Source organism: Cervus elaphus, chromosome 9, assembly GCF_910594005.1.
Source record: "Cervus elaphus chromosome 9, mCerEla1.1, whole genome shotgun sequence".
Lineage (NCBI taxonomy): Eukaryota > Metazoa > Chordata > Mammalia > Artiodactyla > Cervidae > Cervus > Cervus elaphus.
Genome location: NC_057823.1, coordinates 101,570,271 through 101,595,417, shown reverse-complemented (window position 1 = coordinate 101,595,417; position 25,147 = coordinate 101,570,271). Strand labels below are relative to the sequence as shown.

Genomic DNA, 25,147 nt, shown 5'->3' with positions numbered 1-25,147 from the left:
TTCTACACGAGTTAAACAAACACTTGAACTAAAAGCTCACTGTTGCTCGGATCTATGCATCAGGAAAACTACCACTTGCACCCTTCAGTGTGGTATTAGGACAGCAGAAGGAGAAATGTAAGGTGAGTGGCAAGAACCATTAGGAGTGAGTGTCCAGAGAAAATCAGTGAGTACGAAAGAACCTCTCTTCCCAGTGGCTTTACATAACTGACCTTCCGCAGAAGCACGGTGCAGATGGCGGGTGGACACAGTGAGCGGGGGAAGGGAAAGGCTTCGCCTGTGATGTTTAAGATAAACATACAGGAGCAAATATAGTATGTAAGAAGAGATAAAAAGAGGAGTTTGTTGTTGTTATTGTTGAGGAATCATTCTGGGATCTTCAAGCCCCACTCTCTTCATGATAGTGAAGAAATGTAAGTAAACGAGCTATGCTTTTCTTGAACGTATGTTTTAGTTACAAAATAGTGCTTCTCAATTTTGTATCCTTGAAAGACAGAGAGACGTGGGGCATGACTTTATTAAGGTTTTAATTACCCAAACAGGACCACAAAGAAACACTTAGAAGCTAAAATAGAAATGCACTCTGCTTCCCTTAACTGGCACAGCCTCCCAGAGAATCCAATAAGCTCCCAAATACACAGAAAACGGTCAACTGCTATGAATGAAACTGTCAGAGGAGACTTTACTTGCCTCCCTACATGCTTCATTCTACATGTAAGAGCATGGAGTTTTCTCGGAATGTATGTTTTTGCAGCACCTTCTTTGAAGCACCGAGAGAAAATAAGGATTTTTTTTTCCCATGCTCCATATTTTGAAAGGGATTCTAAATCTAATTCTCAGTCTTATGTGGCTTCCTCTTGATACCTGAATACTAATATGTAAGTCTCAAAAACATACTTCTCCACGAAAGGATTAGTATACTGACTCCCACCGCAGACACCCTCAAGCAAAGCCTGTTTTATTTACAACATTTTAGGACTATACAAGTTCTTCCCAAGAGAACTAACAAACTTAGCCACTTGTTTTCAGGGACCACACCGCTTTAGTATAGGCTGTTCCCCTGCATGTATATTCAGGGCTTCCTCACCCGGCCATCAGCACGCACACGGCTTTCTTCCCAGATCCTAATTCATGTCACCACCTTTTCTGCTCCTCAGTCACCTCAGAAGATGGCTGCTCTGTGGACCTTGGCTTTCGAGTCAGTATTGAAGAAAAAGGATTCTACACAGAGAACTTCCATTCAGCTGCATGGGTTTTCCGAGGGGATGATGGGAATCCCGAGGACAGCCCCAGATGTCTTAGCAAAAAACCCCGACCAGTGGCTGGTAAGGACCTTACAACTACGTTAAAATGCATGTCTTAGAGAACCTGTGACCAGGCGAATCTCTAACGTCAGCAAATGTGCACACTGGGTGGAGCATTTGGAAAGAAGTGTGTGTGTGTGTACATATATGTGTGTACATGTATGTGTGTATGTGTGTGTGTACATATGTGTGTGTTGTGTACATAGAGAACCTTCTTAATATTGTGAAAGAATCTGAAGCTATTAAAATAATAACCGTCTTAGGAACTCATTCCAAAATAGACTTATAATTCCAAAATTGGAATAAAGATGAATGTAGGAAGAGTCAAGAGTCTTTTTCATTCTACAAGTAAAAAATACTGTTTTAAAAAATGTGCTGGAGAATACAGACAAGCAACAAATCATTTATTGCTCCAACACTGGACCATGACCACTTCATTGCTTCTGCCTTATCTTTTTAATATACATAGGTCTAGTCCTGTTTTCAAATGCACACAAAATATGCATCTCATATTTTCATGTATACAGTTTGATATAAAAGAAAAATCCCAAACCAGTAGCTGATAAGGACTCTACAATTATTAAATTAAATTCTATAGCCTGATATATTTAATAATATAATCATTTAATAATTATACTTTCATCTCACAAAATAAATATTTTCATGTGCTTTTGAAAAGTCATTAATATTCAGTAGTTTCATGATGTTTTTTAAGAGATTAAAATTCAGTTTACTAAAACTGTATTTCCTTGGTGGAATAACAGCACAGTGATTTTTTTAAAAAAACTATACTGAATAACAAATTTAAGAATGGGAAATTACTATTTCAATCTAATCTTTGCTGTAAAATTTAAGCTATAGAGCTTTTATAAACTTTTGCTTTATTGGTATAAATAAATTACTTTGATGAATAGCAAACAATGTAACTCAAGCAAGCAAAGATTCAGATTAAAAATAATGTTTTAAATTAATTTTACAATCATGCATTCAACAAACACCATTCCTAATATGGTCCAGGCACTGGGGGAAGCTACTAAAGAGACACAGAAGTAACAGGAGTGAGTATGATGGATTTCTATAAAGAGGTACTTAAATTTTCAGTACAGGCATCAAAATGTGGTTAGTTTCATCTAATCCCATTTATGGAGACATGAGTAATTGTTGTTACCTATAAGATCATCATTTGTTTTATCTGTAGAGTAAAATAGAGCCTTTCTTAATTTTTTCTTATAAATATGAAAGTCAGCATTGAAGAGTTTTAATGAGAAGTTGTAACTCTAAGTGAATTCCCGTGCACATGTGTAAGACAATGCAAGGTTTGTACATTGCACATTAAGAATACTTATTTATACTCATCTCATAATATGAATTAATTGAGATTAACCATTCATTGATAAGTAAGCAGTATGAAACTTTGATTCTAAAACTTAAGGAATTTAGAGTGGAATTTTTGAAAATTAAAATGGATGCTGAGGAGCTGCTTGTAAGTCAATGAAATTAAAATATTTCCTCATATCACACACAAAAGTAAACCCAGAATGGCTTAAAGACTTGACTAGAAGACATGACACCATCAAACTCCTAGAAGAGAAAATAGGCAAAACATTCTCTGACATAAATTGTAGCAGTGTCTTCTTAGGTCAGTCAGTCTCCAAAGGCAAAAGAAATGAAAGCAAAACAAATAAATAGGACCTAATCAAACTTATAAGCTTTTGCACAGGGAAGGAAACCATAAATAAAACAAAAAGACAACTTATAGATGGGAAGAAAATATTTGCAAACAATGCAACTGTCAAGGAATTAATTTTCAAAATATACAAAAACAGCTCATTCAGCTCAATAACCAAAAAACAAATAACCCAATTGGAAAATGAGCAGAAGACCTAAACAGACATTCCTCCAAAGAAGACATGAAGATGGCCAACAGGCAGATGAAAAAATGCTCAGCATCACTAATTATTAGAGATACGCAAATCAAAACTACAGTGAGGTACTATATCACACCAGTCATAATGGCCATCATCAAAAAGACTGCAAACAATAGATGCTGGAGGGTATGTGGAGAAAAGGGAACCTCCCACACTGTTGGTGGGAATGTAGAATGATGTACCTACTATGGAGAACATTACGGAGTTTCCTTAAAAAACTAAACATAGAGCTACCATACGGTCCAAGAATCCCACTCTTTGGCATATATCCAGAGAAAATTCTAATCTGAAAAAATATATGCTCCCCAATGTTCATTGAAGCACTGTTTACAATAGCCAGGACAAGAAAGCAACCTAGTCCCTCAACAGATGAATGCATGAAGGAGATGTGATACACACACACACAGAGTGAGATATTACTCAGTCACAAAAAGAAAATGAAACAATGCCATTCGCAGCGACATGGATGGAGATTGTCCTACTGAGTGCAGTGAGTCAGAGACAGAGAAATATCCGATACTGCTTATATGTGGGATCTGAAAGAATGATGCAAATGAGCATATTTACAAAACAGAAACTGACTCACAGACATAGGAAACAAACTTACGGTTAACACGGGAGAAAAGAGGGGAGATAAACTGGGTGTTTGGGAGTAGCGGACACAAACTACTATATATAAAATAGGTAAACAACAAGATCCTTCTGTATAGCACAAGGAACGCTGATATATTCAACATGCTGTAATGAACTATCATGGAAAAGAATCTTAAAAAGAATATGCATATATATATATATGTGTGTGTGTGTGTGTGTGTGTGTGTGTGTGTGCATATATATATGTAACTGAGTCACTTTGCTATATGCCAGAAACTCACACAGCTTTGTAAATCTACTATAAAAAAAAAGATGCTGAGAACTGAGGAATGAACTTTTTAAAAAAGAAACAAAATCTTCTATAGTTAACTTTTATTTGAGTAATAGAATGGCACAGGAAAAAATACACTAGGCTGAAAATAGGATTTTCAGGGTTAGGCTCTCTATTTGTTCATTGATGTATTCCCCACACCTAGGACAGTGCCTATTTCATTATAGAAAGCCAATATATATTTGTTGCATGAATGTATAAAAAGTAATTTACTAGCTATGTGACCTTAGAAAATTCACTTATTTACTGTTATTATCTCTCTGCCTATCTTACAGTGTTATAAAATGTGAAATGACACAATATATGTGAAAATTATACTGGGCTATTTTTATCTGTCTTGACTATTTCTATCTCCTATCCTTATTTTTATTAATTTTATGAGAATTTTAACTAAATATTAAATACATATTCACACATATCTGTTAATATTTATATGTATATTATATAATTTGCAAACAACTGCTGTTTCATAATATACTAACTAAATTGACCAATATGTATTGACTGTGGCAGGCAGGTGAAAAGATGCATTGGATAGAATTCATTCTTCCCTCACAATATCTTGGCTAATACCTGATGTAATAAAGTACAATTATCACCACTTCTACAACTGTGTATGGTCATCAAAGAACAAGCATTTAGTTGATTCACCATTATTTTCTTTAGTTAAAAAAAAAAGAAAATGTGCCTAATTTTGCCAAAAAATTCATGCATGTGTGCGTATACACACACATATGTGCCCACACACATCCACACAACTAAACAAATTATGTTTAAATGTAGTAAGTTTTAACTATTAATATTTATTGCATTGAACCTCAGTCCAAGAATGTGCTAATTGTTCTTGCTTCCTGTTATTAATGCTTGAAGTATTTCACATACCAGATACATGTTTTTAACGATGTGATTTTGAGACATCAATAGAAGAAGCTGGAGATTGTGAGGAAACATGAATTGGAAGCAAAAGAGTAATTTTAAAACTGAAAGATGTCTTTATTAGCCTAATGACATTTTGAAGATATTGCAATGCTAATTTATATCTACCAACATGGATTGTGAGAGTAAATTTTAAACTTACAAAATTCAATCTTTAATACTCTAGAAAATGCCCTTCTATTATTTGGAGAAATAGATTTTTTAAAGTTTTGCATCACTAGAGAAGTATATTGCTGGAGCTACAAGAAAATTTTAGGGTATTTTCAATATGTAAGTGGTGTTGTATTTATGGAACTATGTACCCTTCATTTGAACTTTTACATGTAACAAGATGATTCCAAGGAAATGCTATTTGGAGGGATAAATTTCTTGATGATGTGACCACACAGTCTCTGAAAAGACAATGACATTTATTCGTGGCTTTTCAGCAGCTGTGTGGCCCTCACAGATTACCCTCCAGACAGCAGCAAGGGGCTCCAGGACTATAAATCTCAAAATGTGAGAAAACTGTCTTCAGAATGGGAGGGGAACATGTTGCAAAACATTTTGAGTGTATCTTCTCCCACAGGAGCACACTATAGTTGAGTTTACCATTTAAAGAATTTATTGAGTTTATACTTTCACACATTGTTGACATTCAATTTACCTGATTGAAAAAAAAAAAAAACACCACCGCTACAGCCTTGAAAGCAATAGCTATCTTATCATCTCATGTAAGACAAAAAGCAAACATGATTTGATTTGAATCAACACAGTAAAAATACTCCATTAAACAAACATCAATTGGATAAGCAATTTGTCAAAAGCAGAAGCTAGTATCAAGAGGGTAACCTATAGGGAGCAAGAAGTTTTGACAAGTAGGATTGTTAGAAATGATTTCTACCGAGGTCAGAAGTAGGATTTCTGATTTTCTTTTTTGCCCTGATTAGCTACCAGCTTGCTGCAGACTGCTAAAATAGTCATTTTGGGGTCTTTGAATTTCCCAGTTCTGTCCCTTAAATTATGCTGAGATCCAGTAAGTGGCAGTCCAAATAGTCATGTAAAATAACTGCCAAAAGGGAATCGTATTAACAAACGGTAAGAAGTCTTCCCAGGAGCATAGAATAGAGCGGAGCACAGAATTTTAGCGCTGGAATACACTCAATACTTACACAGCACCTTTGGTATGCTTCTCCTGATACTGTTTTAACCAACAGAGAAACAGTGTATTTTGTTCAGACATATTGGGATAACAAGCATTCCTTCAGGAATCCATATGAAGAGACTATTCTTTCTTTGAATGTTTGCCAATTTGGGTAGCCAACATCTAGGATGTAAACTCCATGAGAAAAAGTCTCTTCTCTGTCCTTAACACTGCAGTCCTCGTATTGATACATAAGAAAGCAATCAGGCACATAGTAGATACTTAGTAAATGTTTGTAAATGAATTACCTCTGATATTAGGCTACAATGGATTATTAAAGACAAAGATGCTTATTTCCTTGCTTTTATTAGATATTTTCATTCCCTAGCTGACCAAGGAGATGGTCAGCTAAGAACATTTGGAAAAACTGCCTAATCCTTTACTATCTTTGTCATCTTTTTATAAGAAACTTAATTTTTAAAAAGATTTACCTCAATAATACCTGGGAGGAAATGGAATAAAACAATGGCAAATCTGTTTACAAGCTCTGCGAAATATAAGGTAAATTTATAATGACAATATCTCTCCAAAGATTAGGGAATCACCCACCCAGGCACCTGTCAGCAATGGCAAAGAAGAGATTTCTCATCAAAGGGGGAGCTGAACAAAGGTCCTTAGCCACTCAAAATACAATTGTTAAGAATTCCTTTGAATGCTTGATTGCTTCTAACTTTATCCATATGTTGCCTACAGCAGACACTTTTCCTTAGCATGAACCTTTTATATGAACCTAGACGATGCAACTCTTCATAGAAGAAATGCCCCTGATCTCCAATATGGAGGAAGATGTAAATATTTCTGAGGAATGAAAAATGATACACAAAAATACAAACGAATGGCTGAAAAGAAGCTACAAAATATATTACCCATAAATTTTTAATGTATTCCTATTTTTAATTGAAAGAAATTCTACTAAATTATATCTTAAGGTGTGAATTCACCCTGCCTTTATTAATAGATGAGCATTCTTATTTTATAATTAATTGCATTATTCCTAGAGACCTAATAACACCTTTTTTCCCCAGAGGCATATTACTATTAATTCACTTCTGGAACTCAGGAAGTTTATCATTGTACTTTATTATGATTTAGTCTTTATCATTTTAAGATATTCATTAACATACAGAAAAAGAAAGCTCAACTAATAAAGTATTTCAATCTAACTGCTGGGGAAAGAGTAATTCTCCCAGTATTGCATTAATACTTCTCTCCAATGAAGTTGGTCTCAAATACAACCAAATAATATTTTGAAGTCTTTCATTGTGATTCTTCCTTGGATAACTTTGTCAGCATTTAAAAAGGGATTCTTCTGAGATCACATAAGCCCTTCAGATTTTTTTATTTCAGTTTTGTACTCTAGCATGATTCAGGCATGTATTTTTCTTCTAAATAAAAAGCAAGGTGTAAATATATTATAAAGACAACACACCTACCACGGCCACATCTCCTTTATGGAAATTCAGTTCAGCTCAGCTCAGTCGTCTCCGACTCTTTGCGACCCCATTGCGCTTCCTCAAAAGGAAGTCTTCCTGAGATATGCTTTCTGCCTTGGAATCCTGCTCTTCCCTTGTCCCTGAAGAGTAATAGCCCAAAGAGTTCTTACCTGGTGGATTTTATCTTTTAGGAATTCAGCCTGGGAAAATGCCCTTGGATAGACTTGAGGTAGAAATTTAAAATGTCTTGAGGTAGAGGAAGGTCAAGAGGGTCCAGAAGTGAGTTATGGTTATGAACTTATCAACAAGCAGAAGTCTTGAGGAAGAAACACACCCACCCCCACACACACACCCCTATATTTACACCTACAGAAAAGACAGTATAAAGATAGCAGGAGGAAACAGGAGAAGACGCACCGAAAAGCAGACATAAACAGCTGAACCACATTAATTTAAGATGATTAGACTAATGTAAAATCTTTCTGAATTTTACTGTCAAGCTTCTGGAACTCTTCACTTTCAATGCAGCATAACCTTCCCTTTTCTGCAGGGCCCAGCTGCTTCCCTTGTTTCTGAGAAGCTCAGTTCTTCAGGCTTTCCTGGGGTCCTGTAAGACCTAACTATTATGGATGAAGATTCAGTTTGCTCATTTCCATGTGATTTAAAACCTTGTCATAACCGTCCCATTGTTCACAGGTCTGTGTGCCTGAAACCTGCAGGGGTCAGCTACTGAGGGACTAAACCCTGCCCCTTCCTCACCACGTGACTCAGCTGACTTGTTTAGCATCTTTGTGCCTCAGTTTTCTCCTCTCCAAAAAACATTAATCTTAGGTCAATGTGAAGATTAAATTAGATACTAGTTGTAAAGTACTTTGACTTTTATTAAGCCCAGTATATACTTGGCTCAGATGGTTAAGCGTCTGCCTATAATGCAGGAGACCCGGGTTCAGTCCCTGGGTCGGGAAGATCTCCTGGAGAAGGAAATGGCAACCCAGTCCAGTATTCTTGCCTGGAAAATCCCATGGACGGAGGAGCCTGGTAGGCTACAGTCCATGGGGTCACAAAGAGTTGGACACGACTGAGCGACTTCACTTCACTTCTTCATACTTAACAAGCAATAAATACCAGCTATATTTTCATTGCATTTGTAGTATTTAAAGACTAACTCAATGTCCTTCTCGCTTCCTCTTTAGTCCGTGAGCGCACCGTGAAGCTCCTCAAAGGGACCGGCGATTACCCCTGGGGATTCCGTATTCAGTACTCCAAACCGATCGTGGTAACTGAAGTGGATGCTAGTAAGTTGTTTCACTATGGCAGTTGTAATTCAGACCAGGACAACTATCTCAGCCTCATGCAATGTACTAATAGCCTCCATTATTGAAGTCTTCTAAAACACACATATACAATAGAAGTAGTTTCTAAATCTCAAGTCTATCAAAAACTCATAAGACTGGCAAGTGCTGACATCATGATCAATTGTTTTTTTTAAAATACCATGCTTCCCTGCTGGAATGGACACCTCTGGTAAATATAGGGCCTCCCCGTCAAAGAAGAGCCCTGTCTGTACCTACAAAAAGAGGGCTCAAGCTCTGCAGACAAAAAGGGTCTTGAAGAGGCAGCTTTATTACTGTTTAACAGTTTCTACGAGGATTTCCATTCCCCATAGATTATTTCCTTTATGGCTTCTCAGATTTATTTCCTAACAAACAAATTAGAAATGAGTAGATACCTAATGAAAGATAGATCTTTTTCTCCCTGATCTAAAACATGAGAATAATTTAAGATATAAAGATAAGATAAATAAACCCATGCCCAGCATGCTGCATTGTTGCTGTTACTCAGCTGCTCAGTCGTACCTGGCTCTTTGCGACCCCGTGGACCGCAGCACACCAGGCCTCTCTACCTATCACCAGCTCCCGGAGTTTGCTCAAACTTACGTCCATTGAGTCAGTGATGCCATCCAACCATCTCATCCTCTGCCGTCCCCTTCTCCTCCTGCCTTCAATCTTTCCCAGCATCAGGGCCTTTTCTAATAAGTCAGTTCTTTGCATCAGGTGGCCAAAGTATCAGAGTTTCAGCTTCAGCATCAGTCCTTCCAATGAACACCCAGGACTGATTTTCTTTAGGATGGACTGGTTGGATCTCCTTGCAGTCCAAGGGACTCTCGAGAGTCTTCACCAACACCACAGTTCAAAAGCATCAATTCTTCGGTGCTCAGCCTTCTTTATGATCCAGCTCTCACATCCATACATGACCACTGGAAAAACCATAGCCTTGACTGGCTAGACCTTTGTCGGCAAAGTGCTGCATTAAGGGAGGCCTAATGAAATCATCACAGAAGGGGGCCCAGCGCTACTAGGGTTTTCTGAATTACATTATAGTCCTCATCTGGACTGGGAGTTTTCCAAGATCAGAAACTGTATCATATCCATTATTTTAATCCACAATATTTGGTGCAGTGTCCCAAAGGTTACAGAGCGGATGCTCCCAAAATGCCTGTGGAGGAAGCACTAGCTCCCTAGGTGTGTGCCTGCCGGGGCGGGGTGGACGGTCAGTGAGGGACGCGTAGTGGCCGCGAGGACTGCAGCCCTTCCTGCTCTGCCCTGCACCCCAATCCCATCTCTGATATCATTAAAATCCCACCTCCATACCTGATTCAAACGCACTTGAATTTTTACCTTTTCCTCCTTTCCTCCTTCTCTAAAAAGATAATCCTTTTACCTTCTCGTGACTTAACAAAAGTACTGTAAGTATAGGAACAGACGTAGAACTCTTTAAGGTAATAAAGGAAATTCCTTTTTCTCAGTTCCTATAGTCTGAGAGGTAGACACCAATGCAGAAGTAGATGTGCAGAAGATTGGAGGAAAGCTCTGAGACAGACAAGTGTAAGTAGGGTCTTTAGACCACAATGCAGGCCTGGCACCTACGAAAGGACGGGGAGAAGGAAGCAAAATTGTGTAGGAAGAAGTCAAACTGCACTGCAGCTCTGAGAAGTTCTGAGATGGCCCAGGAAAGCCATCCACTACAACATTCTCTTTTTCGCCAGAAACAGGCTGACTCCAGTACCCGCTCCAGATTCAGTCACAGGCTGGAGGTAATGACTTTCTGGGGAGAATGTAGCCTTAGTAGAAGGCAGGATGCCCAGAAATTGTGGCAGTTGAAGCCTGCCTTGCCTGCCCACTAAGTCGCTTCAGTCGTGTCCAACTCTTTGCCACCTTATGGACTGTAGCCCGCCAGGCTCCTCTGTCCATGGGGATTCTCCAGGCAAGAGCACTGGAGTGGGGTGCCAGGCCCTCCTCCAGGGGGCCTTTCCCACCCAGGGGGGAACCTGTGTCTCTTACGCTTCCTGCATCGGCAGGCGGGTTCTTCACCACCAGCGCCACACGGGGAGCCCTGGCTTTCACTCGGTCACAGTCCTCACAGCAGTTTCTCTTGAAGCTGTGTCTAGGTAGTGTGGACCTAAGACCTCTATGCCGAGTATGAAATATAAAGCTTTCAGGAAGGAAAAACAAGGCAAGTTGAATGACATAATTCTCATAAAGGTGTGCTGAATATCACTTTGAAAATAACAAAATACAGAAAGAAATTAAAGAACACCTAAATTAACAGCAGGAAAAATGTGAGCAGTTTGTAAATTTTAAAGATGTCAGTTCTTCCTTAAATTCATCCAGAGATGTAATCCCAATTAAAATTCTAGAAGAGTAGCTCTCTTCGTTTTTGCTTTTGTTTTTCTTCATAAAGATGTTTCAATTAGGTCCTAAAATATTTATAGAAAAGCAAAAGGCCAGGTTATTAACTTTGATGTGACAAAATTTCAATTAAAGTTTAATCAGCTAATCAAATATGGGTTACTATCACATAGATCATTCTCAGAATGATTGGATAAGGCAGGGAGTTTGCCCAGATGTTGGTGGGAGTTGGGGGTGTACGGGTGGACCCCAGACAAGTGAGGAGACAGCAGAAGGGGAATATGGCTGTGACGACAGAACTCAGATGACAAAACATAAACACTGCAAATTTTGTCCAAGGACACCCTTACTCTACCTCCTAGCGCTCTTCAAGTTAGCAAGAACGAGAAACAGTTGTGGCTTTAATTGTCTCTGTATAGACAAAGACAGTTCACTTTTTATCATCAAGGGGCTTCGGTATTTTTAATGGACATCTGGCTTTAAGAAAATACAGGATCGTTCACGGGGAAGGCATTCACGATGTTGGTCCCTTCCCGCTTCACTTATTTCCTTCTCGCTTCTTCCTTGCCCCGCGTCCTTTCTCTTCTGTTCTCTTTCCCCTCTCCTTTCTTGCCTCTTTCTAGCTCTGACCTTGCAAGAATAGCCTTAAACAAAGAAATAATTCATAAGGACGATAAAAATGACTTCCCTTTAAAACTCAAATAGGTCTGACTTTATACGTTTAGCAAATTTTTGCAAACTATCAAAAACTTCGACACACTTTTCATGCCTGCCTTTCTAGATAAAATAAGTAAATGCTGTTTAATAAAAGGTTATGATTTCTCTAATGTCTGATACCTTTATAACTGTCCAGCTGAGACAGTTAACCATATCTGATCCATTCAGAGGTGAAACATATCAAAATATTTGCACTGTAAGTGATGTGATATTCAGGAGGACCTGAGCTTTTGAAAGAGGAAAACTGAAGCATCTCTACTGTAGCAAAAATGCTCCAATAATACACAGTTAACCTAGGATTTTATTCAACATCAGAAAGTGCTGCCCTGGCAGGGATTCATGTATGCTGAGTCTATTTCTCTCTTTTTTAAAATGTATTACTCGGTGCTGAATAGCAACCTCTGAAATCCATTGTCTAGTCAAATCTACTAAATGAAGGGTTGAGGGACTTTAAAATTACACATATTTCCAGCATTTCAGAGAATCTCATTCTCACCACAAAACATTGTTCTGCATGCAATAGAGAGACTTAATTACACAGTGACAGTAAGAAAGATACAGCATGAAGACCTGTAGGTGGGATAGAAATGATTATCCATAAGTACACAGAAAGGGAGCTTGCTTGAGCTTACATAACGAATTGCCCACACCCAGCTGGCACTTGCATGAACATTTTCTATGAAGGCCCAAATGCTTGTGAGATCTGTTGGCATAAACAAAAGAAACAGATGTTCCAACTCTGATACCAAGCAAACTTGAAAAGGAAACGACACATTTAGCGATGGGCAGACCACAGACGAAATTATGAACAGGCCCGTCCTTCTGGAAGCTCTAGAATTTAAAATGCTACCGTTATAGGAAAAATTTTTAAATGAAAAGGACAAGCCCCCTTTTTAATTATAAGCTTTCAGATTCTACATTATATGTAAATACACATAAAAGGATGAAGTAGCTCAGCATTTAACTCTTTATAATAAATACAGAACTATGTCATCAAGTATCCTATTGGGGAAGCCAACTTAGAAAAGCATGGGCTTGTTTTCTTACCACTTTGATCCTTCCTGTCCAATGTAGGATGTATACTCCCATTCTGCTCCCAAGAGCAGCCTCATTGGGCAACTATCTGTGTCGTATATTAGAGTCACCTTGAAACACCTCCCTCCTCCAAGAGATCATCATGCCTCAAACTGTCACCATAATTAGTAGATAAAGGGAAAATTTGTAAATTGCATTCAAATTAGAGGAACACAGTCAATACCCTCTATAATTAAAGCTAAAAGCTATCACATAAACCATCAGGAAGAGTAACACTACAGAAGTAATTCCTCTACAAACAAGAATAATTTTCACTCATAATGCAAAGATAAATAACACAGCTTTTAAACGAGCAAAGGATTTGAGTAGATCTTTCTCCAAAGAAGATAAACAAATAGCCAAATAAGCACATAAAAACATACTCCACATCAGTAGTCATCAAGGAAAACAAATGAAAACCACAACAAAATACCATCCCATACCCACTAGGACGGCTATACGTAAAAAATAGCAAATATTGGCAAGAAGAGAAACTGAGAACACTTATACAATGGTGATAAGAGTGTAAAATGGTTTAGCCACTTTGAAAAACAGTCTGATCATTCCTCCTACGTTAAATAAACATAGAGTTACTACTTCACCCAGGAATTTCACTCCTAGTTGTATACCTAAGGTGATGAAAATACATGTTCACAAAAAAGATTTGTACTCAAATTTTCATAGCAGTATTATTCATCGTAAAAATGGAAAACAATGCAAATTATCATCCATTAAACAAAATGTGCTATATCCTTACAACAAAATACTTATTCAGCAGTTGAAAAGAACGTAGTGCATGCTACCACGTGGATGGGTCTGGAAGACGGCTTGCTGGGTGAGTGACACCAAACACAAAAGACCACATATTATATTACTTCATTTATATAAAATGTTCACAACAGGCAAGTCCACAGAGACGGAAAACAGATTAGGCATTGCCTAGAGCTGAGCAGCTAGGGGGGATGGAGAGTGACTGCTCTTGCTTACTTGTTTTTTTTCTGGGGCAACAAAAATATTCTAAAATTATATTGTGATGATAGCTTCACAACTCTGTGAATATACTAAAAAGCATTTAATTATACACTTTAAATGGGTAAAATGATATGGTCTGTGAATTTTGATTCAATCAAGGTGTTAAAAAAAGTAAGTTATTTGCATATTGGTGGATTCTTTAGGTCCAATATTGTTTTCAAAGCTAAGTTTACTTGGAAGAGAAGAACTGTTACCAAACACTCATACTTTTGATTCTAATCAATCATTTAGCATATGATTCAGCACAAATAGCCCAAACATTTGTCTTTCACGTCTATCACACTCTTTAAAATTCTTTAGCTATAATTTGCTTTCCCTAATCCGGAGTCTGCCTGCAGTGCAGGAGACCGGGGTTCGATCCCTGGTTTGGGAAGATCCCCTGGAGAAAGAAATGGCACCCCACTGCAGTATTCTTGCCTGAAGAATCCCATGGGCAGAGGAGCCTGGTGGGCCGCAGTCCATGGGGTCGCAAAGAGTCGGGCGCGACTGAGCGACTAACACTTGTGACCTCACTAATCCAGCTTTAGTCACATTTCTTCCATCCTTGTTGCCTTGACCTTGTGAACAGACGAGGATTTAAATCCAGCTATTGTTGTGGTTACTTGTGCGGTGTCGCCAGACCACTGTTGACCGTTTTCTCCATCTTGGAATTTTTCCTTTGCCTTCACCGATCTTTCCCAACAGATTTTTGTTGGAGTATAGTTGCTTTGCAAAGTTGTGTCAGCGGTACGTATACATTCATCCCCCGCTTTTTTTCATTTCCTTCCCCTGGAGGTCTCCACCAAGTGCTGAGTAGAGTTCCCTGTGCTGTTCTGTGGGTTCCCATTAGTCCCCTACTTTATACTCAGTACCAAGAGTGTGTACATGCCGATCCCAATTTCCCAATTCATCCTCCCCTCCCTCTCCCCCGGTGGTATCCATACGCTTGTTCTCTGCACCTTCCCTGATCTTATACTCTTGCCTCCACGCTCCCTAGGACCTCTCTGCCCTTTCTTTATGTTCCTCTTTAGTGGCCCATTTCCTCTCTGTCCTTACAGGGAATTATGATTATTTTTCAAGATCTTATTCTCAGTGCTCTGTACTTCTCTTCTTACATTTGTCCCTTTCATTCTAAGTTCTGAATCCATTTCTCAGGCCAACTTCCTATCCTAGATTTCAGAGACGTTCTTATACCTGGCCCAGTGAACATTTTCAATGTCTTCTCTTCCTTGGTTATCTCAGTATATTTAGTCAATGTTTTTAATGCCCCAACCATGTGCAAGAGATTATACTAGCCATGGGAAATGCCTAAGTCAATAAATAAGAAATTTTACTTGCTCATGAGATGCTTATCGTCTAAGAGGGGTAGAAAGGCATCTGGCCCTATTCATGCAAATGAGTGCCTTGAGGTATTTTAGGTCCTATGGCAGCATATTATACCTTCTATTCATTTCTAGTGCCTGTTTCCAGATTCTGTATTGATTCTTTTAATAATATCTTTGCTGAAAAGCTTAAATTAATCCCTCCCTGTTCTTAATCCCTCCCTGTTCTAAATTAATCTTCTGAAAACCATCGTGTATCTATTTTTCTGCTCACAAACTTCTAATGGCTCTCTTGTTTAAGGACCAAGCACAAATTCGTCATCTTCACATTCAAGACCCTTTATATACTGGCTGTCTTTTCATCCTTATCTTCCAGGCTCACTGTCTCCACCCACAACATCTGCTCCAGTGGATCTGAATTATCACCTTTTGGCACGTCTTTAAGACATTTTGCTTGTGTACCTTTACTCAGAAGATTTTCTTTCTTGGCTGGCTTGCTGATTGAAGTTATGCTAACTCCAGTTACAGAATATGTATTAATGGTTTAAGACAATAAAAGATCATTAGTCACTCAGGCTGATAGTCTCATGTGGATGTTCCTGGTTGGAAGATGGCTTTTGTCCCACATAATGTCTTGAGATCCAGGTTTATTTTTTCTTTAGTGTCTCATGCCATAGGACCTTGAAGTCAGGAAGATGGGTAAAGAATGTGGAGCGTGGTCCTTGGGATGTTTTTATGAGCCACACCTAAAAGTCGTACACATCACTTCTATCCAACTCCAGTGTCTGAAACTCAATTATATTGCCTCCCAAACTGCAAAACAGTCAGAGAAAAACTTTCCATATATGAGCCCAGATGGAAAAGGAATTGGGTCTGTGAACACCAAGCAGTCTTTGTCACCCTGCCTTCCCCATTACTCCCCACTATGGAGAATCTATTCATCAAGGTCAGACCAAATTCCACCTCTCTGAAAAGCATTTCTTAACCACTCCAAATGGGAGTGAGAATTCTCTTTTCTGAAGTTTTACAATGCCTATTATCTTCATGTTTTTTATACTTGCCATTCAAATATTATAGTATTTCTTTCTGATTACGCATGTCTTTTCTTCTCCAATGGAATTCTAAGCTCCAAAAGCATTTCTTAACCACTCCAAATGGGAGTGAGAATTCTCTTTTCTGAAGTTTTACAATGCCTATTATCTTCATGTTTTTTATACTTGCCATTCAAATATTATAGTATTTCTTTCTGATTACGCATGTCTTTTCTTCTCCAATGGAATTCTAAGCTCCTTGAAGGTATAATGTTTAGGTTTTTCATTCATTCAATGGGTATTTATTGGATAAGTACTGTATAAAGACATACTTAGTAGCATATGAAGTACGAAAATTGATAAGAAATTGTTTCTGGATCTATATCATCATTCTGGAATTTTATTCAGAAGGCATTGCCTTAATCAAGTCCTTTAAGACAGTGGAAGAAATCTTTTCAAATGATCAACCATACCATGAGATGTCAATTCATCACAAGGATGATATTATGTAAATAAATAGATATATGAAATATTACTCTTCACTTAACCTTCCTACATTGATTGACCATTGCCTGCTCATGCAGAAAAGATCTTCCCTACTATAATAAACAGACTTAGACAAACTACAGTCATTATTAAAAATATCCAAAGTCATGTAAGCTCACTAACTGAGTCATGCTTTAAGATTAAAAGTATTTGAGGAGGTTTATGACATCCTATATATCATATATATATATATATATATATATAACAGCCTAATATTGCTGTATAATTATTCTGCAAGTCCATAAACACACACCCAGCACTAGGATCTAAGGAACAGAAAATGGGTTTAAACTCAAATGAAAAAGAAAAAACAGATTTAAACTGCTGCAGAAAGAATCTTTTTCAAATACATGGGAGATCTTATTTAAAATGAATTAACTCCGAAATGAGTTATTATATCCTTTTTGACTCCTGGAGAATTTTAGGTATGTTACAGTAAATGTGGATGCCTAAAAACCAAGGGATAAAATAAATAGCCTCTGGAGAGATCCTCCCCACCTTCCAAAACTTAAATCTTAATGTTTGAGGCTATTTTTGGCTTCCTTCCTGAGATGGCTCAGAAAGGAGCCTACACCATGAAAGGAAAAGCAGCTCTTTATTTCTTTTTTCTCTGACTACCTCAAGATCTGTTTTTGCCACCACTTCATAAGTATTTCAATTACTTGTTCCCTCAACAATCCTGCAGAGAAGCTCTGCCCCCATCCCCCCTTTTACAGATGAAGATATTGAGGTTAAGTGATTTTCTCAGGGTTACAAAGAGACCTAGCAGCAATGAAGGGATGAGAAGTAGCAGTTCAACCTGCCGGGGGATGAATAGATTGAGTTTCTGAGCAGCCTGGCTATTATATTGCAAAGAGGCCACGCAGACGCCGGGGTGGACGTGTAAAGACACCACGCGCTAGAAATGAAAGGAGGCTGCGAGGAGAGCCTTTTCCTCCTTATTAATGACATCGGCGATTGTCCAAAGTTGGAAAGAAAGGCCCATTAGAGAAAGAGCCTTTCAAAAGGAGGACAGGACGCGGGGCACTCAGCTTGGGACCCTCCTCAATGAGACCCTCGTTGTCTTATTTGCAGACAGTGCCGCCGAGGAAGCTGGGCTCCAGGTCGGGGACGTGGTGCTGGCCGTCAACGGGACGGAGGTCACCGGCGTGGAACATGCAGAAGCCGTGCACCTTGCAAGGAAAGGTAGGTGGTCTGCAGAGTCCAGCGTGACTCTGACGAGGCAGAGGTCTGAAATACAGCAGGGAATACAAACATGAGGAGGAAACCCGCAGAATGGGCACAACGTCACTTCTCGCCTGAGACTACCGTTACTGCCTTGTCATCAACGTGATCTCTCATAGAAACTGAATCACGTGTCTGTCCCATGTTCCTTCCATATGGATGGCCAGCCACAAAAGTGAAATCAGCAAACGGGAGCGAGAAAAATGTGCTCTGTTTACCACCGACACATCTCCTTAAACTCCTTGCCATGAAAAATACCATAACAATAATTCATTTACTGGGTCTCTTTTTTCCTTCTCCCCTTCCTTTCTTCTTCCTTCCTTCCTTTTTTTTTCTTTCTTTCCTTTTCTTTAATTCCATCAGTTTTTAGAATTAAAAGCCTCAGGGTTTTCATGTTATAAAAGAGAGAGAAGGAAATAAAGAAATTACAAACCTAAACCTACAGGTTCTACTTGAGGCCTGCCTTTAAAGCAATCTGATGCAGACGGACCCACCAAGAGAGAAATAGTGACACATGCCCTTTACCCCTGTATCCACTCACGTTAAACTTTTGGGAAAGGTTAACACCATCTTTGTCTCTGCAAAACAAGTTACTTTCTTTAGCACCGTTTTACAAACCGTCGTCTCCCCAGAGACCTAAAAATATACAGCTGAAAACTGCTGTGTTCCATCCTGGGATTATTTGGTGAGGTGTCCTATTCCCAGCTTCCCAAAGGCGGCATGTGTCCCTCTGTGGCCCCAAAGTATATTATCAGGCCATGAGGCACTAACACGCGTGCATGTGGGGCAGGACACATGTGCTAGAAGTATACCTTATTGCTGAGCTGTCTCTTGGCATTTCTCATGATGCCATCACGCTTGGGGGTAAGCAACAGCAAGGGACTTCACTAGTGCAGCCCAGCACCAGAAAATCGCTAACAAATGCCGTGTCCTGAGAAGCACGCCGAAGCTTTTGGGGTAGAATTTAGCTTAGTGTGTGGCTGTCTGTCGAGGACTTGCTGCACCAGGAATCCAAGGACACTGTCAACGTGTGTCGCAACTCCTTACAAGTCCTACGCAAATCTCTATCCCTGCGCAGTACGCATGGAACCTGAGACGATATGGCAGTGAGTATACCCATGAATCAGTGGGATCTCACTTAGTGACGAGGGGTACTAACCCTCACAGCTGGATTTAGTTGTTCCCACAGCTCTTTCTCACAAATTAATGTTCCAACTTTTGAGTTGATGAAACCGAATTTTAGTAATATTTCCGCTCTTGGTACTTCTTCTATTTTCTCCCAAGAAGCTTGATGTTCTTTATACCTCTGAAGCAGTCAGCCTCAGTTAATGGAAGACAGAGAACATCTCTAAAATTTGAATGGGGTTTGGAGGGCTTTCTAAAAGATGATGGCTGACTTTATTTTCTTGGGCTCCAAGATCACTGCAGATGGTGATTGCAGCCATGAAATTAAAAGACGCTTACTCCTTGGAAGGAAAGTTATGACTAACCTAAACAAGCATATTAAAAAGCAGAGACATTACTTTGTCAACAAAGGTCCGTCTAGTCAAAGCTACAGTTTTTCCAGTGGTCATGTATGGATGTGAGAGTTGGACTGTGAAGAAAGCTGAGTGCCGAAAAATTGATGCTTTTGAACTGTGGTGTTGGAGAAGACTCTTGAGAGTCCCTTGGACTGCAAGGAGATCCAACCAGTCCATCCTAAAGGAGATCAGTCCTGGGTGTTCATTGGAAGGACTGATGTTGAAGCTGAAACTCCAATACTTTGGCCACCTGATGGGAAGAGTTGACTCATTGGAAAAGACCCTGATGCTGGGAGGGATTGGGGGCAGGAGGAGAAGGGGATGACAGAGGATGAGATGGCTGGATGGCCTCACCGACTCGATGGACATGGGTTTGTGTGGACTCCGGGAGTTGGTGATGGACAGGGAGGCCTGGCTTGCTGCGGTTCATGGGGTCGCAAAGAGTCGGACATGACTGAGCCACTGAACTGAACTGAACTGAACTGGAAAGATGGTGAACTAACACAGATACGGGGGAAAGAGCATCGCGCTGTCCTTGGCAGTTAGCGGTAGGATGGCTTTACCCGCTCTTATGATCTGAGTTCCACTACTCCTTGCTTGCCAGCGTGGACTTCTATCCTAAGACCCTGACCCTAGGGAACCTCCATGTGTCTTTGCCAGTCCTTCTCAGATCCAACAGTGGAGATGCCTCAGAAGCAGAGAGGTGAATTCCAGATCTGAGATGCTAAAGGGAGAACAGTAAGAGACTTTTAGGGAAAGGGGGTCATTTGGGACCTGGGTGTGTGCGGAGGGGTAGGAATCATAGCCAATAGCAAAAGAGGCCTGAGGACACGTAGGGAATGGCTGAGGGACCACCTCATGGTGTTTTCTCCCCACGGAGGCCCCCGGGGGCCACTTCCCCACCCCGCTCCACTGACAGCCTGGTGGATGGAGCACCCGTGTGGACAGGCAGTGTGTAACATCAGAGCAGCCCTTGAGACCTAGCTTGATTAGGAAGCTGATCATTCCATCCTCAGGCGTAATCTTCTGCACATCTCTAAGGCTACCAGCGTTTAATGGAGAAATATAGAAATTAAAAAGAGGCAAATAAAATAAAAAAGAAAAACAAAGCTTTAAAAATAATAAAAGACTACTTTGAACACTGGATAATAATAAATTTGAAAACTAGATAAACAACATTGCTCAAAAGCATTTAAAGAGCCAACGTTAGAGCAAGAATAGACAGAAAATCTGTGTAGACTATAATAAAATATTTATAGAATAAGATAAGAGACCACCTCTCTTTTCCCCCATTGCCATCCCCACTCCATTCCCCACTTAGAAGCCCAGGATACCAGTTTTATAACTATCCAACTTTCAAAGAACAAATAATCCCTATTCTAGAGTTTTTTCCAGGAAATAAGTAAGAGTGAATACATGTCAGCTCATTTTATGAATCTACTACAACTTTGATTCCAGAACCAGAATAGTATAGTATGAAAAACAAAATCATATGTTAATTTTATTTATGAGTGTATAGATACACAGATCCTAAGGGAAAAAAATAGTAAATACCTGAATCAAACTATCTCTCAAAATTATACATAATACATCATAATCAACTAGGGTTTGTTCCTAAATAAAGATGGTTTATAAGAAAATATTTTAACACAATTCATCACATCAGTGAATTAAAGAAAAAACTGAATAACTATATAAAAAAGAAAAAATCATGCATCAAGTTATATATATATGCATATATATGCACACATAAAATATGTGCATGTGTCTTAGTCAGTCAGTCCTGCCCGACTCTTGGCAACCCCATGGACCATAGCCTGCCATGCTCCTCCAGCCATGGAATTCTCCAGCCAAGAATACTCCAGGTGGTGATGGTAAAGGAAGGGGAGAGACAGCATTGCTGAGAGGCAGTGGGTCTATGAGACGGATGCACGTGACCATGAAACTAAAAAAGGAACAAGACAACGGGGAAGAAATAACAGGAATAATTTAACTTTCACAGAGTGCTTTATAAGTTCGATTTTCTTAGCAAGCTTATAAATTGGTCAAGGTATTTTTGGAGTATATAGAATCTGAAACAAGATTTTGGAGGTTCTCTTTGGGAGAGGAAGTCACCAACTTGTCTAAAGAAAGTAAGAATCGTGAAACAAATGATTGAGCTTCTTGTTACGTTCATATGAAACATAGAGGTCTTGAAATATATATTTACCAGCTGCCTATTAAGAGCGTGTTTAAAAACCTAAATGTTTACACTTGACTCTTGTGTCTGTCTGTATAAGCTTCTTAAAAGTCTATCTGATATCTTGTTGACTGCCATGTATCTCTGCACAGTTTCACTCCCAAGTATGTGAAACTTTGGTAAAATCCTATCATATTACTGATTGCTACATTGCTGATTTAGATGTAGAAACATCAAGTAACTTTTCTCAGAACCTTAAATCTTAAATCTAACTGTATGTCAGACTCACCTGAGACTCTTAAATGCAGAATTCATGGTGGCGGCCTGTGTGTTTATAATTTTAATCAGGTCTCCCTGGCGTTTCCTTCACAGCCAGGCCAGCATCAGTACACACCCCGGCATCTTGGAAGCATGGCCAAAATCTTACAGACATAAGATTAAATACCTATTGTGTTAGCTTCTGGCACAGGTGTTATCATATCTTCCAAGACCAGCATTAGAAAGAGGATCCACTGTATGTTACAAGGTCAAGTTTTCAATAGTTCTATTGAAATAATAATTCCGTTCAGTAAGAATAGACTAACATGTTAGTATATGTTATATATTATAGAATAGGGAATAGTAAAAGTAATCAAATAGCAATTCTATTCAGAAATACTAATCACACACACCTAGAAAAATTACCGCAGATGACCGAGGGCATACCAAAGCAGGAGATTCGAGAAGGCACTCAGCGTCACACCGGGAGTGACAGAAGTGCTCCATGCGCATTCTTCTCACATCGGGTCCCTCTCACTTCCTGGTTTGGGCTTTTATGGGTCTTGCTTCCTTAGTCAAATAGAGAATTTAATCATCAAACGGAAAAGTGAAAAGTGCTGAAAAGAAAGAGAGGAAGGGAAAAACACCGGCACTTAGTCAGCCTGGAAGTCCCTTGGAGGCATGAGGGCGCCTTTGTGTCCTGACTCCTGCCAGCAGGCTGGACTCAGAGCGCGCTCGGAAGAGCCTGGAGCTGGGGCCTGGGGGTTGCAGGCAGTGCCAGCCCCCGGCTCCCGCCCTGGGGGACACTCCTTGTCTTGCACGTCGCTGCGCCACGCAGCAGAGGCGTGACTCTGACACCGTCTAAGATTGGCGGCATAAGGAGAAGACAGTGATCCGAGGAGGAAGTGTGAATTAGAAAAAGAAACCCTTTTTCTCTCTCCTGTAGCTGCAAATAACCTCACCCAGGACTCCTTACTTCCAAAACCCTCTAGGCCAAAGCGCTAGGGAAGGAGAGTTTTCTGGAGAGCTCTTTCTTTTTCATCAAAGAGCTGAGTGTGCGAAAGGCGTGGGTTTTCAAACTCTCTCATCTCAGGAAACAAAGAGTTCTCTTCACTCTTTCACCTCCCTACCTACACTCTTCCTCCCACTCACACCCAAACAGCAGGAAAGATTTCTGCGGTGTGCAGTGGAGGAAGGCGAGGTGTCTCATCTCACCAGGGTGGGGAGGGACCTAGGGAAAGAAGTAACGGCGGTGGGGGGTTGATTGTGGCATCCGTCCCTGCACTGATGGCCGGGGCTGATCGGGCCGGTGTCCCCTCCCCGCCCTCACATGTTTGTCCCCCCTGGAGCCGCGTGCTTGTCAAAGAGGAGGACCGTCCCCGATAGGGGAGAACCGGTCTCAGCATCAAGGGTCTATGAGTGGCTGCGCGCCCCTGCTGCTGCTGCTGCTAAGTCGCGTCAGTCGGGTCCGACTCTGTGCGACCCCATAGACGGCAGCCCACCAGGCTCCCCCGTCCCTGGGATTCTCCAGGCAAGAACACTGGAGTGGGTTGCCATTTCCTTCCCCAATGCATGAAAGTGAAAAGTGAAAGTGAAGTCGCTCAGTCGTGTCTGACTCTTCAGGGATCTTTCCAATCCAGGGATTGAACCCAGATGGATTCTTTACCATCTGAGCCAGCAGGGAAGCCCAAGAATACTGGAGTGGGTTGCCATGTCCTTCTCCAGCGCGGCCCCTGCTAGAACCTCCAAACAAGCTCTCAAGCAGTAGTGGCGGGGCTAAGAAGGTGTATGGAACTCATGATTCTGTTGTTGCAAAATATTGGGGGTGAAAATGGACGCATCCAGAGGAAATGAAATCAGTGTCAAGGAAAGGCAGAAGCCTGCTGGTTGCTGACAAAGACTGTGTTCATGAACAGAGCCTCTCAGCAGCTGAGACTTTCTCAGGACTTGCCACTTCAACTGTGGTCCAGCTTTACCTGAGGGCTGTTAACAAATACGGAATCCCAAGCCTCATCCCAGACCTACCAAATGAGGATGTGCACTTAACAAACCCACTGGGTGATTTGTATCTACACTTAGCTTCAGAAGCTCTGAACTAGGACACTGGCATGTTTCAGGTGCCCAGTAAATTAATAAAGAAATAACAGCAGAACCAGAAGTGTTTAATTGTTCATACTGAACATTTTTTGGCTTTTATGTACTGTTCATGGGATTCTCCAGGCAAGAATACTGGAATGGGTTGCCATTCCCTCCTCCAGAAATGCCCTTCAAGGAGATCCAACCAGTCCATCCTAAAGGAAATCAGTCCTGAATATTCATTGGAAGGACTGATGCTGAAGCTGAAACTCCAATACTCTGGCCACCTGATGCGAAGAAGTGACTCATTTGAAAAGAACCTGATGCTGGGAAAGATTGAAGGTGAGAGGAGAAAGGAATGACAGAGGATGAGATGGTTGGATGGCATCACGACTCAATGGACATGGGTTTGAGCAGGCTCTGGGAGATGGTGATGGACAGGGAGGCCTGGTGTGCTGCAGCCCATGTAGTCATAAAGCGTTGGACACAACTTAGCGACTGAACAACAAATCTAATATTTAATTATTTCAACACACACATTAAAATGACTGTGTATAAATAATCAAATGTGAAGATAATGTCAAAAGTCCAAAGTCTCTGTAAATGTCAGGTCCAGGTCCTCCCGGCCCAGCATGGTCCTGCAAAGAGTGTAACATCACCACCACCTAACAGCTGTTTGGAACTCAGTAACTCCCCAAACATCAGACTCATGTCCTAACTCTGAACGTGAAATACTCTCCTTCTAATATAATGACACCATGGTGCAGCAGGACCATCTGTATCCCTGCCCC

The 25,147-nt window shown here is 40.2% G+C and overlaps 1 protein-coding gene across 1 annotated transcript in view; it reads left to right on the top strand.

Moving 5' to 3' along the window:
- The first annotated feature begins 270 nt into the window (after positions 1-270).
- Positions 271-25,147, top strand: part of LOC122700667 — an 89,135-nt gene continuing 64,258 nt past the window's right edge. Inside the window, exons 1-4 of the mRNA XM_043913739.1 lie at positions 271-413; positions 1,158-1,325; positions 8,903-9,004; positions 18,174-18,284. Of these exons, the coding sequence (XP_043769674.1) occupies positions 398-413; positions 1,158-1,325; positions 8,903-9,004; positions 18,174-18,284 (397 nt within the window). The 5' untranslated portion in view covers positions 271-397. The remainder of the gene's footprint in view (positions 414-1,157; positions 1,326-8,902; positions 9,005-18,173; positions 18,285-25,147) is intronic.